The sequence below is a fragment of the Moschus berezovskii genome, chromosome 11, assembly GCF_049115385.1.
Source record: "Moschus berezovskii isolate FMDL1 chromosome 11, NW_MosBer_1.0, whole genome shotgun sequence".
NCBI classification, from domain to species: Eukaryota; Metazoa; Chordata; class Mammalia; order Artiodactyla; family Moschidae; genus Moschus; species Moschus berezovskii.
Genome location: NC_142470.1, coordinates 36367961 through 36391717, shown reverse-complemented (window position 1 = coordinate 36391717; position 23757 = coordinate 36367961). Strand labels below are relative to the sequence as shown.

Below are 23757 nucleotides of genomic sequence, written 5' to 3'. Positions count from 1 at the left end.
ACTGTCGGGGAATCCTGGTCTCAGGCCCCAAGCCCCACATTTCATTAACCTGTGGAGCAGTCCCTCAGAGAGGGAAGTGCTCTGTGCTGGAAAAGTAGGGAGACGCTGACAGCTCCCCCTCACCACCTCCTTGGGATTAGGTGAGTTGGGTCTTGACAATTAGATTGCACAGGATGTTGAATCCTAAGATGCGACACACCCCCGTCCTCCCTCACACATTTTCTTGACACACGTACAGGTTCTGGCTACAGATTGTCGCATGGTGGGGACAAGGATCCAGAGCCATGGTGGCCTTCGACAATATCTCCGTCAGCCTGGACTGCTACCTCACCAGTGAGTGCTCCCTGTCCCTGGCACTTGTCCCCCAGCCCAGACTATCCCAGCCTCACCGTCCCCCCTCAACCCAAGCCCTGGTCTCTCCCACCTTCCCTGGGGCATGCTCCTCCCTGTCCCTTAAACCAAACCTCCCTTAACTCAGCCCGTGGGCTCTGCTCTGCTCTACAGTCAGTGGGGAGGACAAGATGCCACAGAACACAGCACCCAAGTCAAGAAATCTGTTTGAGAGAAACCTGAACAATGAGTTGAAACCCTGGGTGAACCCATCGAAAGAAACCCCCATCTTTGACCCTACAGGTAAGAGTTCAACTCACATATCTAAGTGAAGTAATTTTTTATTGCAAAACATAGGGAAAAAAAAATATGCTGTGATTGGGGTGGGGAGCTGTGTTTAAAGAATCAAATGGTCAACCTTTAGGAAGAACATCACCTACACCCTGGTTAGTGGACTCCAAGAGGAAGCTGTTTCCCTGGGAAAATAAAGCTTCTGGAAGTTGTGCAAAGGAGCAACTGTCCTCCATGCCAGGGAAATACCCAGGCCCCAACACAAAAGGGAGAAGCAAGCTGGTATCCTTTTCTCAACTCAGTCCTTCGAAACCACTCCACACTTACTGAACAAAGGAAACCTTCCATTGATTTCTCCTCATAAAGAGGGTTGGGCCCAAGGTCAAGGATATCTGTTGCACAAAGGCAGACTAGCTCGTCAGTGGTGAAACCCCCAAAGCTTCAGGTTCAATGAATTTCCACAAAGCTCAGCTCCCCTTTGAAGCTGTTCGATTCAGCCTCCCATGGGCTGGAAGACCTCTCATGGGCCCTTGCTGCTTCAAACACAGGGGTCTTCAGCATCTGGCCCTAAACCATGGATGTGACTTCTCAGTTATTCTGTATCAGGAGGAAGTCTCTTGGAATGAATCTCTAAACCCAGTACGAGGTTGGTCAGAGATTATTAGATCTGTGAGGAGATTATTAGAAGATTGTTAGATCAGCCCCAGAGAAGTTGATGAAGGCCACCCGGCCCGACACTAGCAAGTCGAGGGGATCCCCCAAGGGGGAGCTGGTGCATGGAGGTGTGAGGCTCCATCCAGCATGAGTAAGTCGGAGAGGCAAGGGTACAGCCACAGTCCACCCATACTCTTTTCCTGTAAAAGGTAAGTCTGTATTAAGATAGCAAGAGATAAATGATAGTCTCTAATTTCTGTTTTTAATGTGAAATCTTTGTTGAGTGCAAAGTACAGAAGAAGAAAGTAAGGGCTATGTCTTTTCATTAAATTCATTGACCCTCAACTTATTAAACAAATATTATTAGCTTTGCTTTGTCTTTGAAGAAAGAAACCCTTTCCTTTCCTCCCCCTAAAATGCTGTCCCAGGATTAACTCTCATCCCTTCCAGGTCCCACCAGATCTAATCCAGTCACCAAACCAGAGGAAAGAGTTTGCTGCTTTCCCCATCACCTTCCCCTTTCCTCCCTTCACCTGAGCTAGAACCTCAAAAATTTTGTCTTTTTTTTCATGCAACAGGGAACCTGGTCTCTTAAACCATGATCTCTACTTCCCCCTCTGCCCTGTGGTTTGCAAAAACATCTCACATGATGGGGGCAGCTTTCTATTAATCATTCAACACCCTCCCCACCCCCCATCCCAGCGACTCACCTCCATAGCCCTTGGTTAACCACTGCCTCCCTGCGATAAACACAGGACATGCCCAGCAAACACGAATACGAGCCCCACTTGTCATCACCACCAGCCCTGATTACATAGCAGGGGCTCCAGAAACACTTATTGACTGACTGTAGGCAATTGATGCTTGAGCACAATCCTTCAATGTCAGCAGCGGCTTCCTCGCAGCCAGCATTTAAGAGGCAGCCATCTACCCTGCCTGTCTTCCAGGTTTATTGCCATGTAACTCCCACTGGCCCTAAAAGGCTGATCAATAAGGGTCTGTCCAGTGGCCACTCAGACTAATGAAATCTTGCAGTGGCTCAAAAGTGGCAGTGCCCCACCACCACCTCCAAATAAAATTAGGAGAAAGTGGATGCCTGAGAGGGTGGAGATGCTCAGAACTGGAACACAACCTTCCTCAGCTGCCTGACCCCAGCCTCAGGGCAGGAGTGTCAACAAGTGGCTGTGGGTCAGTGTTTTATCTCTAGACCCCTTCCAGGGTGACCCCAGCTCAAAAGGAAGAGGATGCTGAGGCAAACACATTCCTAGGCAGCCTTAGTAGCCTCCCCAGGCAGGTTTTAGAAAACTAAACAGAGCCTGTGCTTCCCCAGGAGCCTACTACCACATCAGGGAGCAGCTCAGGTGAGCGAGGAGCTGAGGTGGACTCCTGATACCCCTTCCCAGCTGTGTTCCTATAGCAGGAGGCATCTCCCCATCTGATGGGCCTGCAGGGTGAGGGTATCTGTCTTCATCTGGAGGATTAATGAGGGGAGAGGGAACAGGGCCTCATTTCCCCACCTTCTGCATGACAAGGGACACTGAGCCCTTTGGAGTGGCACTGAGCCAGAACCCAGCTTCATGGTCAGGGAAAACAGGCCACCCCCTGGTTTCATGCACAGGCCCACTCTCTTGGCTTTCATCTAACACTCCCCCCACCACATTTCTTGCACACTTCTTCTGTGGGCAGTCCAGACCCATGTCAGGAACTCAGAGAGCTCACAGTCTAGAAGAGGAGAGCCCAAGAGGTCAAACACTGGGAAGATTTGTGGAGCTCAAGGTGCCCACAGTGAGAGAAGTGGTGATGAGGGAGGGACCTGGAGAGGGAAGTACAGGCGGCTCCTTGAAAGGCCAAGGTCAGGGCCACAGCCACTCAATGATAATCACCTAGCAAATGTTTGCCTGGCACCTCCCATGCCCTTGGGGCTGTGCAGCTCCAACAGCGAAGAGGGGAACCAGTTCTGGGACTTCCAGCCCCTGGAGAGAAGGCAGCTAGTGAACCCACAAGTCACGGTCTGCAACGTGAAGCTTGTCAATTGAAAAAAATGCACAAAGTTTTATTTGGAGCAACATGAGGACTATAGCCCGGGAGACAGCATTTCAGATAGCTCTGAAAAACTGCGCTGAAGAGGCAGAGGGAAAGGTCAGTGTATGTGTGATTTTGGTGAAAGTGGGTACATGCAGTTGGGCACACATTTTTGTAGAAGGTCACTGCTAGGCTCATGAAGGTTACTGGTAGCCACAAGGAGTATATATCACCATGAAAGATTTTAGTGCTTTTTTTTAGATGTGATGAAATGCAAGAATTGGGCTCATAAAATCTTCTCTGGAAAATACCTATCTGATGGCCTGTCCTGCCACTTTTTCCAGAGCACAGAGTATCTCATTCTTGATCTCCACCCTGAACTTCTTTCAAGGACTGTTAAAGGTCAGCAGTTGCAGCAGCGAGTAATGTGATCCTTGTAGTGGTAGATGGCAAGTGCCGATTTGTAGATGACAAGCTTAACCTAACTCAGTTTCTACCCAGGGAGGGACTCTGGAGAGAAAGTGGGGGCTGAGGCCAGAGGGAAAGAAAAGGAAAGAACAATCAGTGAGTATGCTTGCCCCTGGGCTGGGGGTGGCTCTCGTACACTGACTCCTCTAGCCCTCACTTCAGCCCAGGGCCCGCTGCTGTCGTTAGCACTGCAGGGATAAGGGAGGTGATGGGGAGAAACATAAGCATTCCACACAGCTGGTGGGAAAATGAGCCAGGATGTGGCCCTGAAGTCTGCATCCTTCAGCCAACTGAACTACTTCGGGTATCCAATTCCCTCTCAGAGTTCAACGCTCTACATGGAAAAGAGCTGGGAGAGCATCCCAGACAAGAGGCCCTGTATGATCAGTAAACAAAGCAGCTCCTAGCCATCCCCGTAAAGGACGGAGGAGGCTGGATAATAAGATTTTCTCCCCAAAGTTCAGCGCTGTCAGTTTCTGCTCGACTGGAACAGAGGTGGCTGGTGGCATTTCAGCTCTCCTTCTGGCAGGCATTAGAGCAGCTCCTGGAAATGCAAAGGCCAGTCGGGTCTTCCAAAAACCATCTCTCACAAAGCTCCCAAATTTATAAACACTCCTCACATCCCCCAAGCCAGCCCTTCCCTCTGACAAGGGCCTGACCCTCTGGGTCTGGGAGTTTCCCCTCCCCCAGTCCATGGAGCAGAGCTGAGCCACTGGAGCATCCAGGCAGGAAAGAGCCTGTCCAGGTGCTTCACGGAACCGTCTCAGAAACATCTGAGTCACTTCAGCTAATCAGATGAAGAAACTGGGAGAGAAAATGGGGCAAGCATTAAGGCTGGGAAATGACATTTGTCAGCTTTGCACATACAATTACACTATCCAAATGGTTGGGATAATTCAATCACGGGTGCAGAGCTCTTCTCTCCCTCCCTCTCTCTCGTCCTGCTTCCCACCCGGCAGTAATGAACATTAGGGGTGAGGAGGTGCAGGCAGGCTCTGTCACCTTCTCTCTCTCTCTCTAAAAGCCCAGGTAAGGACAGGCAGGATCCGCCCCCCGCCCCCCCGCCCTGGGCCTGAAGACCCTGCCTCAGCTTTCTAACCTCTCTCTCCTTCTCCTATGAGCTTGCATGTTGTGTAGGAGGCCAGGATAGAATCATCTCAGTTTATATGAGAACCAGCCCAACCCACAAGTATCCGCAACTCTCAGAATCCTGGCTTCAAGCCAAAGACTTGCCTCTGAGTTGGCTGGTGACAGTTGGTTTACTGTTTTCTGAGTACACATCTCTTGCCAAAGGTGGTGGGGGGAGGGATGGCAATTTAAAAGGAGTGGAAAAGAACACTGGACCAGGAGTCAGAACCCCCAGCTGGCCTACACTTGCTGGCCTCCACTGTGCTCCTGGGGGCAGGGCTCACCTCTCCCTGGCCTTCTGTCCCCTCATCCGATGGCTGATGCCTGTCAGCAAAGCCCCAAGTAACAGCTGGTGTTTGCAGGGCCAACACAAACATAGACAAAGGCTAAAAACTGCTGCATATAAAAGTCAAGGCTAAAGTAGACTGTCTCCAGGCCCCTCGTCATCCCCAGCTCTGTGGTTCTACGGGCTGAAGAGACAGAGTATAAGCGAACCGGAACTCACTAACCCATGGCACTGCTAACGTGCCCAGAAGTGAGAGTGACAGACTGTCCACACACACGCTCCTATGACTCAAGAACAGATGCCAATTCCAATGAGAAAGTTTTATGTGTTTCACATAAATTGATTGGGTCTATTTCTGCTAAACGCATTATCCATTCACCACAGAACAACTATTAGAGTTAATAGAATTTGTAGCTAGAGCCATTATGCTCCAAGCAAGCCCTTCTGGGGATGACAGCATTATTGGAAGTCAGGCTTCACAGGGCCCGCCTCCCTCACTCAGAACTGTCTTTTCACTCACTGGGGGTCTTTGTTTCTATTAGAACCTTCCACACCCCAGCCCTGCAGGCCCAGTAAAGGACACGTATCTAATCCAGTTCCAGAAAATCCCGTTGTCTTATCACCTGTGGGCACTGCCAACAACCCTGTGCCAGGCTGGAGGCAGAGACGAAGCTGGGACCCCTGTGTTAACTGCGGCTCTTTACCGTGTGCCAGTTTGGAAGGCAGGAGGCCCCCAGAGAACTGGGAGGGAGGCAACAAGTAGGGTAGAAGCCCACTCACTCCAGGGGACCCTGGATTATACTCCTGGCCTCATTGCATCATTAGTGGAAAATAACCAGTGACCATCTGGGAGTGCACGAACATAGAAGCGAGCAGGTCAGCTGTCAGAGACCTAGATCCAGCCCAGGGTTTCTCCAGGTGTGTTCTCACATCATCTGTTTCATTCACCTAGCAGGGTGAGGGGGCACCCACAAGTGCTCCTGGTTAAAATGCAGATTCCTGGGCCTGGCAGACCTATAAAATTATGTCTGAGGATGAGAGGGCAAACTCTGCCTTTTTAACAAACTCACAAGGAAATCCTGGTTTGAAACAGAGTTTAGGAGCCCCAGACCACAGCCTGACATCCTCGATTCAGATGGGAGTGGACCTGGAGACAGACAGGAGCCAGGCTCAGAGCCACACAGCCTGCTCTGAGGGTTTAGTTTTCAGACAGCAAAGGCCTTGCCTCCTGTGTCTCCTTTTCACACAGCAATAATAACCACGATCTCTGAGCACCGCCAGGTGCTGGAAGTATGTGGGACTCTTTCATATGCATTATCTCATTTGCTGGTATGATAATATTATCCCCCACTGACAGCTGAGGAGCATGATGTCCACACAGAGGAAGTAACTTGCCCTAAGTTATACCAGTTGTGTAAAAGACTAAAGAATGTTTCTTTAAAATCACGTGCAAAATAAAGTTTCCTAAGCCAGATAACATTCTGAAGGGCAAAGTTTCCTTAAAGAAATCCCACTGTTGAGTGGGTCTTCTGGAGGAATCTCTCTTCTCTGAAACACACTGAACTGAAAATGTCAGTTTTTGTTTAAACAGAACATAGAGGCATCTTCACTAACATTCAAAACGGCGCAGCAGGCATACAGTGCACTCCCGCACGTGTAAGAAAGCTGGTCATTGCAGCTAATTGGCGTCTTTCCGTGCACCCCAGCCTTCACGGGTGCACATGAAGCGCACTTCTGTTGGCACTCGTTCCGTTGTGGGGAGCACCTCTTTGAGAGTTGGGCAGATTCTGTAGATATAATCCTTGGAACCCCTTCGGTCACTGGCCGTCTCCCTGCTCAGCTGGCCTGCTGTTAAACCATGTGCTGTGAGTTCTCTCATTCACTAATTTTAGATTATCACCTATTTATAGCCAGCGTGCTGTGATGACGCAGGAAGCACGAGCCCTAACAAGACCCATGGGTCCTAGTCACTGCAGCAGCTTCGGCGCCTTTCCTATTAGGCTGTCATGCTTCATTTGGGCACAGACTCCCTTCCCCAGGAGCCAGCATGGCCATGCTCCGGGGAGGCAGGTGGTGTGGAACTGACTCGTGACTCGGGACTCATGATCCCTGCTACTCAAGTCCCTCCCAGAGCAGTCAGCATCCCCAGGAGGTGGCCGACACCAAGGCCCAGGGGTTGCTTGGTGGCTGAAGCAGAGGCGGCACTTCCACAGGGACCTGGTGATGGTGGGGGGAGGCACCAAAGCCTGGAAGAGAGGCTGAGCTCCCCTCCTGGACAGCGGAGTCTCATGGGTTTGCAAACGCCCCCTTTCCTCTGCATACCTATGTCTCCAGCTACTAAGTGCGCTTATGGTCACTTACATGATCCTTACAGCCTCTCCCCTCACCCAGTCCCCCAGGAGAGATATCACCATTCAGGTCCCAACTCTGCCACTTACTTAAAGCCATTTCCTTCTCCTTCCTGTGCCTTTGCTTCCTCACATTAAAAAATGGAGCATATGTTCTTTGGGTTTCCATCGCACAGGTCTGATGAAAGGTTCACGTGAGTGAATCGGTGTCAAAGGCTTAGAGAGGCACTTGACCCAAAGTGCACTGCATTAGCCGTCGTGATTTTCCCATTCTAAACCTCAGGAGACATAATCAGAAGGGTTATGCCGCCTGCCCTACCAGTCGACTGCAGAGCCAGCATTCCCACTAAGTCAGCTTACCCCAAAGTTGTCAGCTTCCTTGCCCATTAGGAACAATCCCAAACACCACCCAGCTGCTGACCACGGTTAGGGAGATGCTCCTGCTACATCCAGACTGGCTACATCCATCTTCTCGTTCCACTTCTCTTGCATTTCCACTCGGAGATGCAACTGAGTGTTCAACACAGAAGACATCATTGCTTTCTAGTTAATGTGTTCACAGAGCCCCTAATCTCAGTCCCGGGGCGGGGGGGTGGGAAAGTCACACAAAGCTGAGTTTAATTAACAAGTCCATATTGGTGCCTGCTCTGTATCAAGCCCTGTGCTGGGTGCCTCGGGGCCTGCAGCTGGGAACAATCCAAAGTGCCCCTCATGGAAAATACTCCACCCAGAGCTGGGCCCACATAAGCCTGACAGGAAGCCGCAGCTGCCCAAGCACAGGGGGTCTCCAGGTCCCTTTTCAGCATCCCTTTCTGAGCACAGCTAGTAATCAGACTGGTCCCCCAAGCCCTGGCTCTGACTTTATCCTGCCCTGTGGTGCAAAGGTCTCTATCCAAGATTGGAGCATTACCAATTATGCTGAACTGAGCATCATTTTTGAAGAGAAATTCAGTGTCCACTGAGAAAGCAATGAATCAGTAGTGGATTCATAACTTCCCCATAACCTTCCGACCCTGGGCCCTGCTGGAAAAATAGTGCAGTAGTATCCAGCTCGGACAGACTCAACAACGCCTCAGGAACCGCCAGTCTAACGTGATGGGCTGGTTGGCATTATAGTGAAGCTGCAGACAAAATGCCTTCACACCATGCTGCGGCCCTTTTAGCAACAAAGAGGACCCATTGCCTTTCTCTCTCTTCTTGGCTGGCCTGAGAAAACATGTTGTTTTTTCCCATTTGTTTCAGTGAAAGGTTACATAAATGGGAGACAATAAATGATCCGGGAACTCCGATCTCAGCACGCCTTAGTATCGTTTAGCTCCAAGACCAGCAGGATGCAAAGGCCCCTCCATCAGTGCAGGTGCATTAAGCACTTGTTATTTGGGAAGTCCACTTTTAATTATCATCCTTTCCTCAGATTTGCTGGTTCTGCCTGCAAAATAACCCCACGTCCCCTCAGAGCCTATTCAGCTCTTTGCTTTTTGCACAAAGCTTCAGTGATCCTGGACAGAAAGACTTTTTTTTAATTTGTTTGTGCACAGAACTGAACAGAGAAACTATGATAGGAATGCCTGAAATGCTAATGATAGGTCCCAAAATTCAGCTCCTCTTTGCCTGCCCCTCCATTGCCAAGATGTGGGATCACCCTAGCCATCACTGATTCAGCGATGAAAGAGAGGGCACAGAGAAGAACTTGGGCCAGCCAGTGTCCTCCAAGCTGGGTGCTCACCAGAAAAGATGAGGCCACAGAAAGCACTGGCTTCTGGGGAGGAATTTGGGTTATGCAGATAATTATCTATTGCTCTGAAACAAATTACCATAGACATAGTGGCTTAAAACAACACATATTTATTGTCAGTTTCTGTGGGTCAAGAAACCAGGTACAGCTTAGCTGGGTCCTCTGCTTCATAGTTTCTCATAAAGTTCCGTAAGGTGTTCACCAGGGCTGGGTCTCATCTGAAAGCTCAACTAGGGGAAGAATTACTCCCAAGTTCATGTGGTTGTTAGTAGTTCCTGGAGAAGCTGTTGATGAGAGAGAAAGATAGGGAGTCTGCCAGCAAGATGGAAGTTACGATCTTATGTCACATAGTCGTGGAAATAATATCCCTTCGCCTTTGCCGTATTCTTTTGGTTAGAAGCAACTCAAAAGTTTTGCCTGTACTCAAAGGGAGGGGATTATGCAAGGCTGTGGCCACCAGGAGGTAGAGATCATTCGGGCCCCCTAACAGCCTACCTGCAGTGGCTTTTGTATGTGGGAGAGCAACCAGTCAACAGAAAGCTCTGAGAGTTCATTGTGGATTCTGATGGGCCAAAATCTTGGCAGCAATCTTAAGCCTCTCTGTTCAGTATTCCATAGACACTCAAATATCACAAAGTACCTACTGAGTGCCAGCCCATAGCCAGATGGAAAATGAATCAGAAAGAATCCTAGAGACCGTGGTTCCAGCTAGGGGACTTCAGGAGAGTCAAATATTCTCAGCCCCAGTGTTTTCTTTATCCCTAAAGTAGGGATAATAATTACCTGCCACGGTTCCTTCTCAGAGCTGGCTATTGTGGTGAGCAAATGAGATCATTGGCTTTGGAAGGTATAAAAGAATATACTAATATAAAGTGTGTGATATTATTAACGTTATCAAACTACATTACAGAAAAGATTGGGCCAATTCACTTCTTCACAGATTGCTTTCTATACATTTTCAGTTCATTTATAATCCTCCTCCTCCACCTGTGAGCTGTGCAGTCTTTTATTTGTACATAAATATGTGTTCTAGGCATATTTTTCCTTATTTTTCTTTGCAAAACTTTCAAGCACATTCTAATTTTTGACCTCTTAAAACCAACAATGTTAAGGGAAAAGGGGGACAGCATTTTGCATGTTGTATCCTTTTGTTCAATCAGTTCCTCCAACCCAACTGACCATCAATTTGTAGATGAAATCCTCACATTCTACTTGGGGGAAACATGTAACTTGAGTGAGGACATAGAAGAATGCCTCCAGAAGACCCACTCCTTAATACGAATTGAAAGAGGGTTTCTAGTCTTTCAAAACTTTTCAGAATGTTGGAAATAATGGGGACTCCAGAACTTTCTCCAGGACAGCTTTCTAAAACAATCCAGGTGGTTGGGTCTGAAAGGCCTGATTTGGTTTTTATAGTGAATATTGACAGTGACTTTGTAATAATGTAATAATATATTTTATTCATTTAATTTTTATTTATTTAAGTGACTGACAGAATAATCCAATTCTGGGATTAAGGTTCGTAAGTAAGGAAAATAAGGCACAGCTTGGGCTTGTCCAGTAACACAACTGAAAGTCAGAAGGGCTCCCTGAAAAAGAGAAGCCCTTCTTTTCCTTCACCCAGATTTCTGACTTGGATCCTATTAACTAGTCCACTCAATCTATCAGCCAATCAGCTCCATCAACCATGGGGCCAGGGGTGTGTCCTTACTGCTAAAGAGCAGGATTCGAGCATTTCCTTAGAGACCCACTTAAGCCCACTTAAGCCTCAGAACCAAACCCGTTGTGTGTAACCTCCACATGAGTGAGTCCACAGCACCCATCTCAATATCCAATACTTTATTAACACAGCTCTGGCCTGACGCCAACTCAGGAAATAACCAAATTAGCCCCAAGACCTTCCTTAACTTAATTTTTACAGTTCTGCTTTCAGGATAGTGTTTTTCCTGTGACATTTCTTCTCTCATGTGTTACTCACTTTCCCTCAGGGAACAGAGGGTGGCTGAGAACACAAGGAGCCATCAGAGGAGCCATTAAAAATCGCCTCAGATGGCTGGGTGTCAGAGCTGTTTAGAGTAATTCAGTCCTGAAAGCAGCTTTTATCTCAACAGCCCAGACTTGCTGCCCTGTTGATGGGGAGCAGGCTTATTCCAAGGTTCTTCATGAAGGGATGTCTGCTCCCAGCAGAGACGGATGTGGGCCTCTGGTCTTTGCTCCCTGGGAGACCTCAGCTTCTGCAGGCCTCCTGCCCATCCAGAGGGACTGTGTGAGGCCCCTAGGAGACAAGGATGTAAAAGTGAAAAGAGATCATTGTGTGAGCATGTCTAGTACAAAAGACAGAGCTGCTGTAATTATTACCACTGTTACCTGCTCCTAACTTCTCATCATCAAAACAGAATAAGAGAGAAATGACCAGGAAGCAATGCATGGACAAACAAGGGGTGTGTGTGTGTGTGTGTGTGTGTGTGTGTGTGTGTGTAGATGCAAAATAGTTCAGTGTGAGAAACAAGCTAGAACAACATGGAAAATTGATCAAATGAAAAAATGTTGTAAAAAGAATAAATGTGGTGGTCCCCTCCTTACTTTTCTCTATAATCACAAGCCAGTTGTTAAACTTTTCTGCCTGGTTGACCATCTTATGGAATAAAAGTAACAGTTCTTCCCCATTCCCTACCTACTGATCTAACATGTTTTTAAGACACTAAACAAACTGGAGAGTGGAAGTGACCCATCAATGTACTGTAATTCAATACATTGAAATAAAGGGTCAAAGATTCCTAGTTCTGTTGGTGAAAAATCACAGCAACATCCTTTTAACTGAAGTTAGAAGATTCTTCTAGTACCTTCCACCATCCGCCAAATATAAGTATCAAATGTGAATACATTCCAAAACTCTGAAATAAAGATTTTGTGCATCTAGCTGCCCCTCAGTCTAATGCAGAGATTCTCTGTGCATCCTCACACCCTCACCCAACATTAGATACCAAATAAGACTAATCATAGAACATCCTGAAGCCCTAAGAAAGTAAACCTGACAATAAAAAGAGAAGAAAGTGAGTTCATAGAAAATATTTATGTCTGCAGTCATTTAGTAAAGGGTCAAATAGCCCCAATCAAGTAAAGTCCAAATGGCACTATCACAAAGAAATTAAATTATACTTAGTGGGCTGTATCCGAAAAAAAGGCAGACTATGATGCAACAGTAAGTTATAGACCACAGTTACCGGGGATGTCCCCGAGATGAAATCTGAAAAAAAACCCTGCAGTTCCAAGAGTAGCAATAAAGGTGAGGAGCCTGACCAGAGAGATGTCAAGTGATTCCTAAATTTAAAAGCAACTTAAGGATCCTGGAACAATGCACAGCACCATTGGTGGTAACAGCATAGTTTTTTTTGATCTCTCTGAATCTCTATGCAAAAATTGAGCAAACATATATCAAAACTGAAACCCCACAGATATTTACAGCAAAAATGTTTTGGTAAGGTAGTCCCTTCCAACTCCCAAATACAAGGGAGTGAGGACAAAGCACCATAAAGTGTATGAGTAACTATAGAATATTCTAATTCCATTATCACCTTTGTTCTTGAGAAGCAAGATTTGCAGTATGGAAAAATAAATACAGATGTAATATACAAGAGATTAAAAACCCTCTAGTTCTGAATTTGATTTGGAACTGTCAATGTAAACTTTGTCATATAAATGTGTACATACACACACACACGTGTGTGTATATAGCCTGTGTATTTCCTAGCTCTGTCCACTAAAAAAGCCTAGAAATAATCACAAACCCACTAGCAATAAGTGTCTATCGCACCCAGATTGTATACTTAAAATGCCTTTTTTCACTAAAAGAAACCAAAGTTTTTGAAAAAATGGCTGAGCCCAGGTCTGGGTAAGGAATATTGTATCACACCAGATAACAAGGGGCCAAAGGACACAGCTTAACTACTAAACAACAACAACAAAAATAACTCAGGAAGCTACCACTCACCAAAAATGTGACAATTTGAGCTATTAAGGAATAATAATTATTAATTAAAGCTCAAAATATGTTTAAATTCATGTACTCATAGTGATATACAAACAACTAGTCAACTTCAGAGCATGATAGATAACCAATTCATTACCTTGAATACTCCAAATAAGGAGAAAGAACTGAACATTTATCTGCCTTTCCTATATGAACTGTATCACTGGGTAACCAAATAGTAGGCAAGAAGAAGCACCGCTTTAAAAATATATTCTAACTAATAAATATGGAAAAAGGATATAATTTGAATATCATTATTTTGCAGCTCTCAGTAAATAAATATATCAAGGCATTATGCTTCAACAACTGCTAACGTCAAAAAAAGACAGAAAGAATCAGACATTGATCTGGTGTCTGAAAGGGGTTACTGCTCCATTGTTTAAAGAGTAAAAATGTTTTAACCTCACAATAGCAACAGTATGTGTATTATTTTCATTTTGTCCTGATAAGGGGAACAGCTGGTTAATTTTCATCATGTACTCACAAAAAGGGTTACTTTCTCCAATTTAAAATAAAGAATAGCATCAGATACATTTATGGATGGTGAATGAATGTATTTGCTTGGATTTGGGGTCATTATTTAGTTTAATGGGATCTACAGTGGCCATCAAAATGGTTCAGTATGCCACAGCTCCCATGAAGTTCAGCTCAGTCAACAAATATGGATAAAATTCAATTCCATGGATCAGAATCAAAATAGTATAAAAGATCCACAGGAGTCATTGAGCTCACTTCCATGGCACAACCATATAGGCCTTCGACGTGAGGCAGATCCTTATTATTGTGATTAATAGTGATAGTTGAGAACTTATTTTCCTTCGTATCACGCTTTATTTCTTTGCATTCAATTGAGCAGATGAGATGGCTTAGGAATAGTAATAAACCAGCACAATCGCTATCTAGCCTACTTTTTTAACAGTGTGCTGTATATTACTAATTGATTTGTTTCTTCTTGGAGGATGCTACAATAGAGTTAAAATGAAACCCAGTGCTTAATGGGTTTTTCTTTACTCAGCTGTCTATAACCAATCAGTGTTTTGATGTTTGTTGGTTCTTTACACAAGTTACATGTGAGTGAGTATTAAACTAGGTTTCCAGTGTGTGGTATAAGTGAGAGTAAGATAAAGCAGTTCTTTTTTCTCTCTTTCTCTCTCTCTCAAAAATGAGTTTTAATACAATAGTTTGGTTTTTGTTTTCTTTTTTTTAAGTAAGAGAAGAGGAAAGAGCCAGGATTCTTTCCTTCCCGGCTTCTTCCCTCCTGTGCTTCCAATCCAGGCTGCTCCTTGGGGGCCATCTAATCCTCCTACAGCTCCATGGAGCCTCAGGGATTAATGTAGACTCTCAGCTGGGGAAATGCGAGGACCCCTGGACTCTCAGATTGGCAGCTCACATCAAGCCCACCTCACTGCCAGTCTCACTATGACCTCGATCTTCTCTTTAAAAACCAAGATTTTACCTCGTTGCTTTTTATCCAGTCCCTCTCATATGTCTGCTGGTTGATCTTGTAAACACTGTAGTTACTGGACTTCTCTTTTGACATACCCTGGCTCCCCATGACCTCTCAGGGGACCAGAGTCCTGACATTGATCACCTGCTTTCCCTGGTTTGTGCCTATGACTCCAAAACCCACACTCTGCTAGGCTAAGCCACTGTGGTACCTTCTAGAACTGAGGGTCTACCTACCACGTACCCTGAGCAACTCATCTCTCCCCTCATGGTGGCCTGCCTGCTCTCTGGGCCTGAGCAACCTTGTTTGGGTTAAACTGAGCCCTGGTCTTATGGATTTATAAGGAAAATAAAACCAGACTCACAGAAAGTTTCCATGAGGATTTTATGGTAGTTGTAGCACGTTTTAAAGTCTTGAACTTAAAGTCAGAAGATCCATGTTTCACTTCTAGCTTGACTAATTTATCCACTCTGCATACAGCAGTCTGGCTCTCCTGGGAAAGTTTTCACAAAATGCAAATATTGTCCTTCCTCCATACGAATCTGAATCTTCAGGGCCCTGGAACTGGTATTTTTAAAGGTCCTTAGGTGGTTTGGGAACCACTAAATTCAGAGCCCTCCAGGGTTGTCCCATCTTGCTGTGGCATTCGATGGTGTCTGTGAGATTCCAGGCAGATGAGCAAAGAGAACCAACAGGATGAAGCTTCAGCAAGGCAAGCCCATACACAGCAGAAGCAGGACAGCTCTTGTTCAATGAGCAATAAACTCAGAAACCCCATACCTCTAAGAAGTGCTGCTCTTGGGACACAGAAATTAATTCCAAACAACCTTGGGCAGATTTATGAGAATCGGAGCCATCGAAAGGAGCAAAGAGGACCTCCATGCCTTGAAGGCTGTGGGCGCAACCGACCTCGACTGGATGAATCATGGGTCTGTCCTGAGATGGCGAATCCTCATTCTGTGGAACCCATTTCAGAAAGAGCTCCCGCTTTGGACCTTTGCATCTGCAGTCGCTGAAAATGAAAACAGAATTTTGCATATAGAAACCACCTGAGACTAATAATATATGTCCAGTGAGTTGGGAAAATACTGTTTCTTTTATTAAGAAACAGCCTTAGAGTCCCTTCTTTATGGACTGAGGAGTGTAAATCTTGAGACTGGGTGTCTCTGCTTTCCTACAGTCAAAAATTGAACAGGAAGTTACACACTTTATAAATTATATTCTTTATGCGTCTCTAATACATAATGTTCTTCCAAGCACTTTGCTTAGATCATCATTTAATACTCATAGCACATCTAAGTACTGGGTATTGTATCTCCACTTGTTCAGCTTAAGAAACTGAGGCTCAGAGAGCCTACAGAGTTTACCCCAATTTTCAGACCTCATCAGGGGTAAAATCCAATGAGAAAAATTGGCCCATCTGGATTCAAAGCCCATGCCCCTCTTCCTACCTCATCAGATGCCCAACTTGGCCAGGAACTAGAAACCCAGCCTCTCTGAGAACGTTTCAGAACCTTCAGAACAATGTTCAGCGAGGCTGGCGTTAGAAGAGGTCCTGCTTGTAAGGTCGCGGAAATAGGCGTCTCAAGCTGTAAGGAAATAACCCAGACACCAAGGGAAAGTAACAGGCTTTATTGGCAGTGCGCTCCCGGGCAGAACCCACTGACCGCAAGAATGGCCACGAGGAGTTCTGCCCCGAACAAAGGCAGGGTGTGATTTTTATGCCTTCGGGGCAGGAAGTGGCATCATATAATCTGGACAGGCCTAAATAAGGCAAAGCTCGGGAATGCGAGATTGTGAGTGGTCAGCTAGACCGGGTTGGTCACTCTGGAGGTCAGGAAGAGGGGTAGAGCTTGGCAGAGGGTTATTACACAGAAATTCCTCAGCGGTTTGGCGGGACTTTTTCCCTCCGGAGGGGGATGGAGAGGGGAAGAAGGAGCCAAGATAGCCACCAGGAAGGGGAAGCCAAGAAGGCCACCAGGGTCCAACCTTACACTGCTGAAGACAGATGCTCAGGTAGCGTGCCAAGTCCATGCCTTCTTTCCTCAGCACACTCTCCAGGGGGAAAAAACATATGTATATTTATGTCTGAATTCTTTGGTTTCCAGGACCAAACTAACTAAATGAACCACCATGCTTCTGCCCCAGATTGACAAGGCTGCCCCCAAACCCAGGCTGCATGCTATAGGCACAGACTGACCTGCAGAATAGACTTAGAGGAGCTAGAGACCATGGGGTGGAATGGACTTGTAAACTTCTCTTCTGAGCCTTTTTCTTCCTGCTCCTACCCTCAGCCCCAGTTTACTGAGTTTAAATTCCTAGGTGCTGTTGGCAGGGGGATCCATATTCACAGAAACCCTGGCCACATTTCCCGTTGTCAGGAACAGCACCAGCCTTGGGTTGTAGGCAGGAGTCAGCAACATAGCTTATTACATTTTTAGAGTTTTCGATTTTATAATAACCTTTCATACACCTCATTTCCCTTTAATTCTCATACCAATCTAGCCCCTTTCACAGACAAAAATGATGATGATCAAGGTCCCATAATCAACAAGTGATAAGGCTGCTCCCAAGCCCAAATGTTCTTGCTGATTTCAGAGTCCATGACCTTACCACATCTCCCCCCACTTCCCCCGGCGCAGCCCACATGTGTGATTTGAGCACTGGGGAGGGTGAAAGGTCAACTGGCCATGACAGCTCAGCTGCAAAGCTTCCAGTAAAGAGTCAGTCCTTTGAATTAACAGATTACCCCCTTACAATGCAAACAGGTGAGAAAATTAACACTCAAGCATTCACACCAAAGATTGAATGGATGCATCACCTTCTTGCCCTTGAAATGACTTTCAGAAACCAAATAGAAATCAACATCTTTCTCTGGAGAAAATGAAGCCAAGAAAAGTCCTGAGGGCTCAGTATTGAGTAGCTGTGTCTGCATTGGAACCTCAACCAGAGTTTTGCTCTCCTGACCCCAGGCTGGGGCAGCATCACAAAAGCCCACCGCCACCTGCCTGGCTTTTAGATTATCAAAACTAATCCGTGTAATCTGATTGCTGATAATTAGCAACCCAAGTTAACCTTTCATTTTTGCATCAAGTTAGTTGAAAGTCATCAAAAGAATTTTATGTTTTAGTGAACAAAGCTATATACACCCAAATTAATTTTTTCATAATTTTCTATAGGTAGGATTTGACTTCATCTCTTTAAAGGGAAATAATTTCTCCAATCTTATAATGAGATTTTTGTATTTTAAGTAAAAGTAACTTTATCAAGAGCACATTTGTGGGGGAAAGGTTTTATAGATTTTAAACACGTTAGAATTCCCGCCAGGATGAAATCTGACAATTCTCCAAGGTCCAGCCTGACTCAAAGATAAAATTTATGGAAGCAAATGGTTCAGCGGCTGTGGAGGGGTGGAGGTGTGCTGAGTGTTCCTGAGACACCCCCGAAAGGCCACCGAAGAGCATTGGGTGTTCTGGGTGAGGACAAACCACCAGACGGTGGTGAGGGGCTTGGAAAAGGAGGACATGCATCAGAGGCACAAGTGATCCATTTCCTATTTGTACATGAAATAGAGAGCACAGAGCTGTTTCCAATGTGTTTCCAAGCCCAACCAATAAGGGGAAGGATGGCTTGGAGCTGACTCTTGCCCAGTTTACTCTTTTGACCTTCTTCAGACTGAGAGGATCCTGTATGCAGAAGTCAGGTTAGATCCAGTCATAATAGCACAGATTGAGCACCTCTTGTTTGCCTAGCACTGTCCTGGACCTGGTGAGAACCAGGAGAGGACCCAACCTCCGCTCGTGCCTGTCTCACCCGAGAGGAGTCTTCTCTCCCTCCTCAGAACTCTCATGGTGCAGAGTTAGCTGGACCTTTCTGTGACTCCTTTTCCCTTACTGGCCTGTGTTGTTGCATCCCTTTGGGTCTCCTTTTAGTCGCCTGTAAGTCTATGAAGGCCAGGGTCCAGGTCTGCTCCATGTGTGTGTCTCTACCTCTGGTCCAGGGCCTTGCACACAGCAGATCCTCACAAAAGCTTCCAGCTCAAATGACTGATTAGTGTTCCTTGCCCCAACCTTGGTGCCATCTTGAAACAGGGGCTTGGCACCATGGAGCCAACAGCTCAGAGGCAGCAAGGGAGACCCCTGGAGAAGGGAGGGCCAGGCCAAGTGAGTGATTGCCTTTCCTCTTATGTGCAGTTCACTGGCTGTTCACCACATGCGGGGCCAGTGGGCCCCACGGCCCCACGCAGGCCCAGTGCAACAACGCCTACCGGAACTCCAACCTGAGCGTGGTGGTGGGGAGCGAGGGCCCCCTGAAGGGCATCCAGACTTGGAAGGTGCCAGCCACCGACACCTACAGGTGGGTATGGAGGAGGGGAGGGTTGAGGGCAGACCCACCCTCCTAAAGAGAACTGGGGTCCTGCCTATGGGTGCATGCCTGACCCACTGGGGTGCCCAGGCAGCCCAAAGCCAGAGACTCCGGCCCACATTGGAGGTAAGGGCTGGAGACGGGGAGATTGGGAATAATGGAATATGGCAGGAAAGGTAGCTATGCCCTCTGTCTCCCAGACACTCACACCACAGACCAGTTGTGGAGACGATATGCATGCATGAGCTAGCTTCAGAGTGTTCTCTAGTTTTGTTAATAATTATAATTTGAATGGGCTGTTCTTTGGACTATTACTTCATGCTGTTCAAATGAGGCAATAAATGTCAAAATATTTGGGAAACAAAAGTATGAGAGATAAAAGATGTTTCTTATCCTTGAGCCTCCTTTCCTGGGCCTTCATTGTTTGCTCATAAAGCAACTATTCTTGAATTTTCATCCCAGGCCCAACCCCCACCTTAGAGCATTCCACTAGAGCAAGGCCAGGCTGGGGGAGGCCCAGCTCCAGCGGGCAGGCAACTAAGTCAAGCTAATGGCAAGGCTTCTAACCCTGAACAGGCATCGGAATGACAGGAAGGCCAGTTATTTGCATGAACGATGGCTTAATTACGCTTCCTATTTACACAGCCCAGCCATGTGCTGTACAAGGCCCAGATTGCTGGCCCTACTGGCAAAGTGAAAAAGTGAAAGTGTTAGTCACTCAATTGTGTCTGATTGTTTGACTCCTCTGTCCATGGGATTTCCGGAGCAAGAACCCTGGTGTGGGTTGCCATTTCCTTCTCCAGGGGATCTTCCTGACCCAGGGATTGAACTCATGTAGGTCTCCTACATTAGCAGGCAGATTCTTTACCATCTGAGCCACTAGGGAAGCCTTGTGAAAAGTATGATTATGTAGGTCTGGAGTGGGGCCCAGGAATATGCATTTCATTTTATTTCATGCTAAAGATTTTTACATTAATGAAGCAAATATGACAACACATTGGCATTTACTGGATGCAGGTTGAGGAGGGAGACATAAGTGGTATTCATTGTATTCATGGAATCCATCCAAACATTCGTTCATTACGAATATGAATTTCTAGCAAGTTCTCAGGTGATGCTGATGCCACCCCCGAAAACCACTGGGTTTGTCACACCCCAGACTGTCATGTTCTCACAGCCTGATGATGGGGTCAAGGTCAATGCCGCAATCCTCCTTTTACAAAGGAGGGAACTGAAGCTCAGAGTCAGGAGCCTCCCCACAGCCATGGGGTCCAGAAATTGCCTCCAGGCCCAGACTTCTGAGGCCCAGCCTGTGGAGGCTCCTTGCACAGCACATGGCTGGGCTGCGTAAACAGGAAGCATAATTATGCCATCGTTCATGCAAATGCCCCCTCCCCTCCCCTCCCCAGAGGGGAGTCGGAAATAAGCTGCTTCCCTTCCTGCAGCCCCCAACCTCCCCCCGCACCCCCCCATACAGCCTCAGCCCCCCAGGGAAGGAAAGGAGCTTCTCAGGTTGCCCTGTTTTCTGTGCAGTCCCACCCCCTGGGACCTCGTGTAAATGCATTCTGGGGAAACCCTAAGTGCTTTTTAAATGACATTCTGGGTAGGAATGCAGTAACAAGGTTTGGCTGCAATGAGATTAGCAGCTCCAGGTCCCACAAATCCCCAGTAAATGGCCAAAGACATCCGGCTACCCCTGCCCCTACCGCACTGAGCAGGCCAGGCCTCCCTTCCTGCCTGGCTGATTTTCCAGAGGTCACCCACTGTCCTAGAGAGAAGAAGATGCATGTCTGCTGAGGACCCACCAGGTATTTCTCCTCCTGTAACAATGAGGTAGATGTCATTATTATTGTTTTTATCTGTATTCCCTTGTTTCCATATGAAGAAACTGGAGTCAGGAAGTTAAGCAACAGATCTAAGGCTGCATGTATGTGTGTGCATGCATATGTGCTAAGTCACTTCAGTCGTGTCTGACTCTTTGTAAGAGTCAAACTGTAGCCCACCAGCTCCTCTGTCCATGAGATTCTCCTGTCAAGAATACTGGAGTGGATTGTCATTTCCTCCTCCTGGGGCTCTTCCTGACTCAGAGATCTCACCCTCATCTCTTACATCTTCTGCATTGGCAAGTGGGTTCTTTACCACTGGCACCACCTGGGAAGCCCCCCTAAGGCCCCCCTAAAAAGGCCCCCTCAGTGACAAAGATGGAATTTGAACCCAGGACCCTCAGACTCAAAGTCTTTGTGTTCCCGCCATTAAAACTCACATCTGGACTGAGACACAAGAAACAGGAAATGGGGGCAGGGGGATCAATAGGACCCATGCAACACCCAGCTCCCGGAAGCCTCCAGAAATGAGAGCCTAGGAGGGGAGGCCCCACTGCCTGAAGGTAGACTGGCCAGCCCAGCACTCGATGTAAATCCCCACATATGAAAAGCAACATGAGGAAGGCAGCAGAGGAGTGGCAAAGCAGAGACCTCAACAGTCACCTCCAGCAAGACCTGCTGTCCCATCCTTGCCCAGGGCGACTCCCAAGTTAGACTGGCTCAAAGTCCCCTGAGACTTACAGAGGTCCTCTTAGGCTGTGTTTCCCCTGAGATAGGGTGAATCAGACCCGCTTCCAAACTTGGGCAGGTCATTTAATCCCTTGAGACTCTGTTTTCCCATCTGTTAAAGGTGAGGGTTGGGAGTTGCTGACACCTGTCCAGCTGGTTGCAAGCATCATGTACAAGTACCTTGCACGTGTCCTGCACGCAATCGGTGCTGCCCAGCCCAACATCTGCAAGAAATCTGCTGGAGTAACTATGGTGTCAGGCAGTGGCCAGACAGCATTTCCAGAACAGCAGTAGTCCCGACTTCTGTGCTTCTGAGGACTTTTTTCTGGTTTTTTGAAAGATTATGCCTGCCAAACTGCACTTATTAAATAATAATTAATTCATTGCCCCATTTTTTATTAATCACAGCCATATCTAATTCTAGCCAGGTTTCTGATCTACATGAATTGCCACAATATCACCACCCTGTGTTGCTATAAGCCCAGCCCAAATGGGAGAACTGTTTCCATTTCTCTGTTTGGAATGTTGAGACTAGCTAGCTTGAAGCCCCTAGCACTGCCTACTGCACACTCACCAGAAACACACACAGGAGCTGTTTTCCTGTTGAAGCAAGACACTGAAATGCCCATGTTGCTAAAGGAGACTTTTTTGAACTGGCCTGAGAAGCACCATATCAAAACAAAAGAATCAAAACCCCAAAATGTTTGGTTTGGGTTTTGTTGTTGCTGTTGAGTCCTTGTTTTTTAACCCAACAAAGGCTGTTACAGATATTCTTGACCCTCATCCAATCCTTGACCTTAGATGAGGCTTGAAACTTGGACAATAATGTCTGTTGGTCACATAATGTCGCATCAAAGAAGCAGACCATTTAATGATTTGCTATAAATCATTATAGCACATCAAAGTGCTATGCGTGCATGCATGCTTAGTCGCTTCAGTAGTGTCTGACTCTTTGCAACCCATGGACAATAGTCCACCAGGCTCCTCTGTCCATGGAATTTTCCAGGCAAGGATACTGGAGTGGTTTGCCATTTCCTCCTCCAAGGGAGCTTCCCAACCCAGGGACTGAACTTGTGTCTCCTGTGTCTCCTGCATTGGCAGGTGGATTCTTTACCCACTGAGCCACCTGGGAGGCCCCAAAGTGCTATAGACTACATCAAAATGTATCCCCGTCAGAATATCCAGGTTGAGGGGTTAGGTGCCTTTTTTCTGGAAGATATTTTCTCTATAGTAACTAGTACTAATTCTTATTTAGTAAGTACAATTCATCTAGTGAGACAAACAGGACATACAGAAGACAGATGTGATAAAAGGTTCTTGAGAACGGAAAGGTTGGGAGCATTCCTTAGGGAGTCCATCTATTCCTGGAAGAGTGTGGCACTCAGCTAGCACTGTCTGACTGCAGCCTGAGACCTGGCACTATTATTGCTCCACTCAAGGTCTCTACCTATTGATCAAAGAGGTTAAGGAAAGGAAACTACTACTTACCAAGCACCTACTGTCTGCCAAAGTGAGGTATCATTGTCTGAGGCTTCCTCAGGGATGCATACAGGTGAAAACACCCCCACTCTTTTTTTTAATTAATTTGTATTGGAGTATAATTATTTATAATGTTGTGTTAGTTTCTACTGTATAGCACAGTGAATCAGTTATACATTTAGCTTCTCTTTTTTATATTCTTTTCCCATATAGGTCATTACAGAGTACTGAGTAGAGCTCCCTGTGCTGTATAGTAGGTTCTTATGTATGTGTGTTAGTCGCTCAGTCACGTCCAACCATTTACAACCCTGTGGACTGCAGCCCACGAGGATCCTCTATCCATGGAATTCTCCAGGCAAGAATACTGGAGGGTTAGCCATTTCTTCCTCCAGGGGATCTTCCCAACCCAGGGATCGAACCCGAGTCTCCTGCACTGCAGGCAGATTCTTACCATCTAAGTCACCAGGGAAGCCCAGGTTCTTATTAGTCACCTATTTTATATTGTACTGAAAGCACACACACACTCACGCACACACACACACATTGCTGTACTGACCTGAGCTTCCCCTTCCCCTAGATTTTCTACTTTCTCTGTCAAAACAGGAGAGGTGTCCACACCTGC

General features: G+C 46.6%; 1 protein-coding gene and 1 long non-coding RNA gene across 2 annotated transcripts in view; one reads left to right on the top strand and one right to left on the bottom strand.

Annotated features, from left to right (window-relative positions):
- ALK (ALK receptor tyrosine kinase) overlaps positions 1 to 23757 on the top strand; it is a 752669-nt gene that overhangs the window by 677050 nt on the left and 51862 nt on the right. The window contains exons 10-12 of the mRNA XM_055400465.2: positions 239 to 333; positions 505 to 633; positions 18933 to 19095. Coding sequence (XP_055256440.2) covers positions 239 to 333; positions 505 to 633; positions 18933 to 19095 — 387 coding nt within the window. The remainder of the gene's footprint in view (positions 1 to 238; positions 334 to 504; positions 634 to 18932; positions 19096 to 23757) is intronic.
- On the bottom strand, positions 11085 to 16428 carry LOC148776122 (uncharacterized). The gene is made up of 3 exons (XR_016038687.1): positions 16191 to 16428; positions 15104 to 15751; positions 11085 to 11537 (listed from the first exon to the last, which is right to left on the bottom strand). It is a non-coding gene; the product is annotated as an uncharacterized LOC148776122 (long non-coding RNA).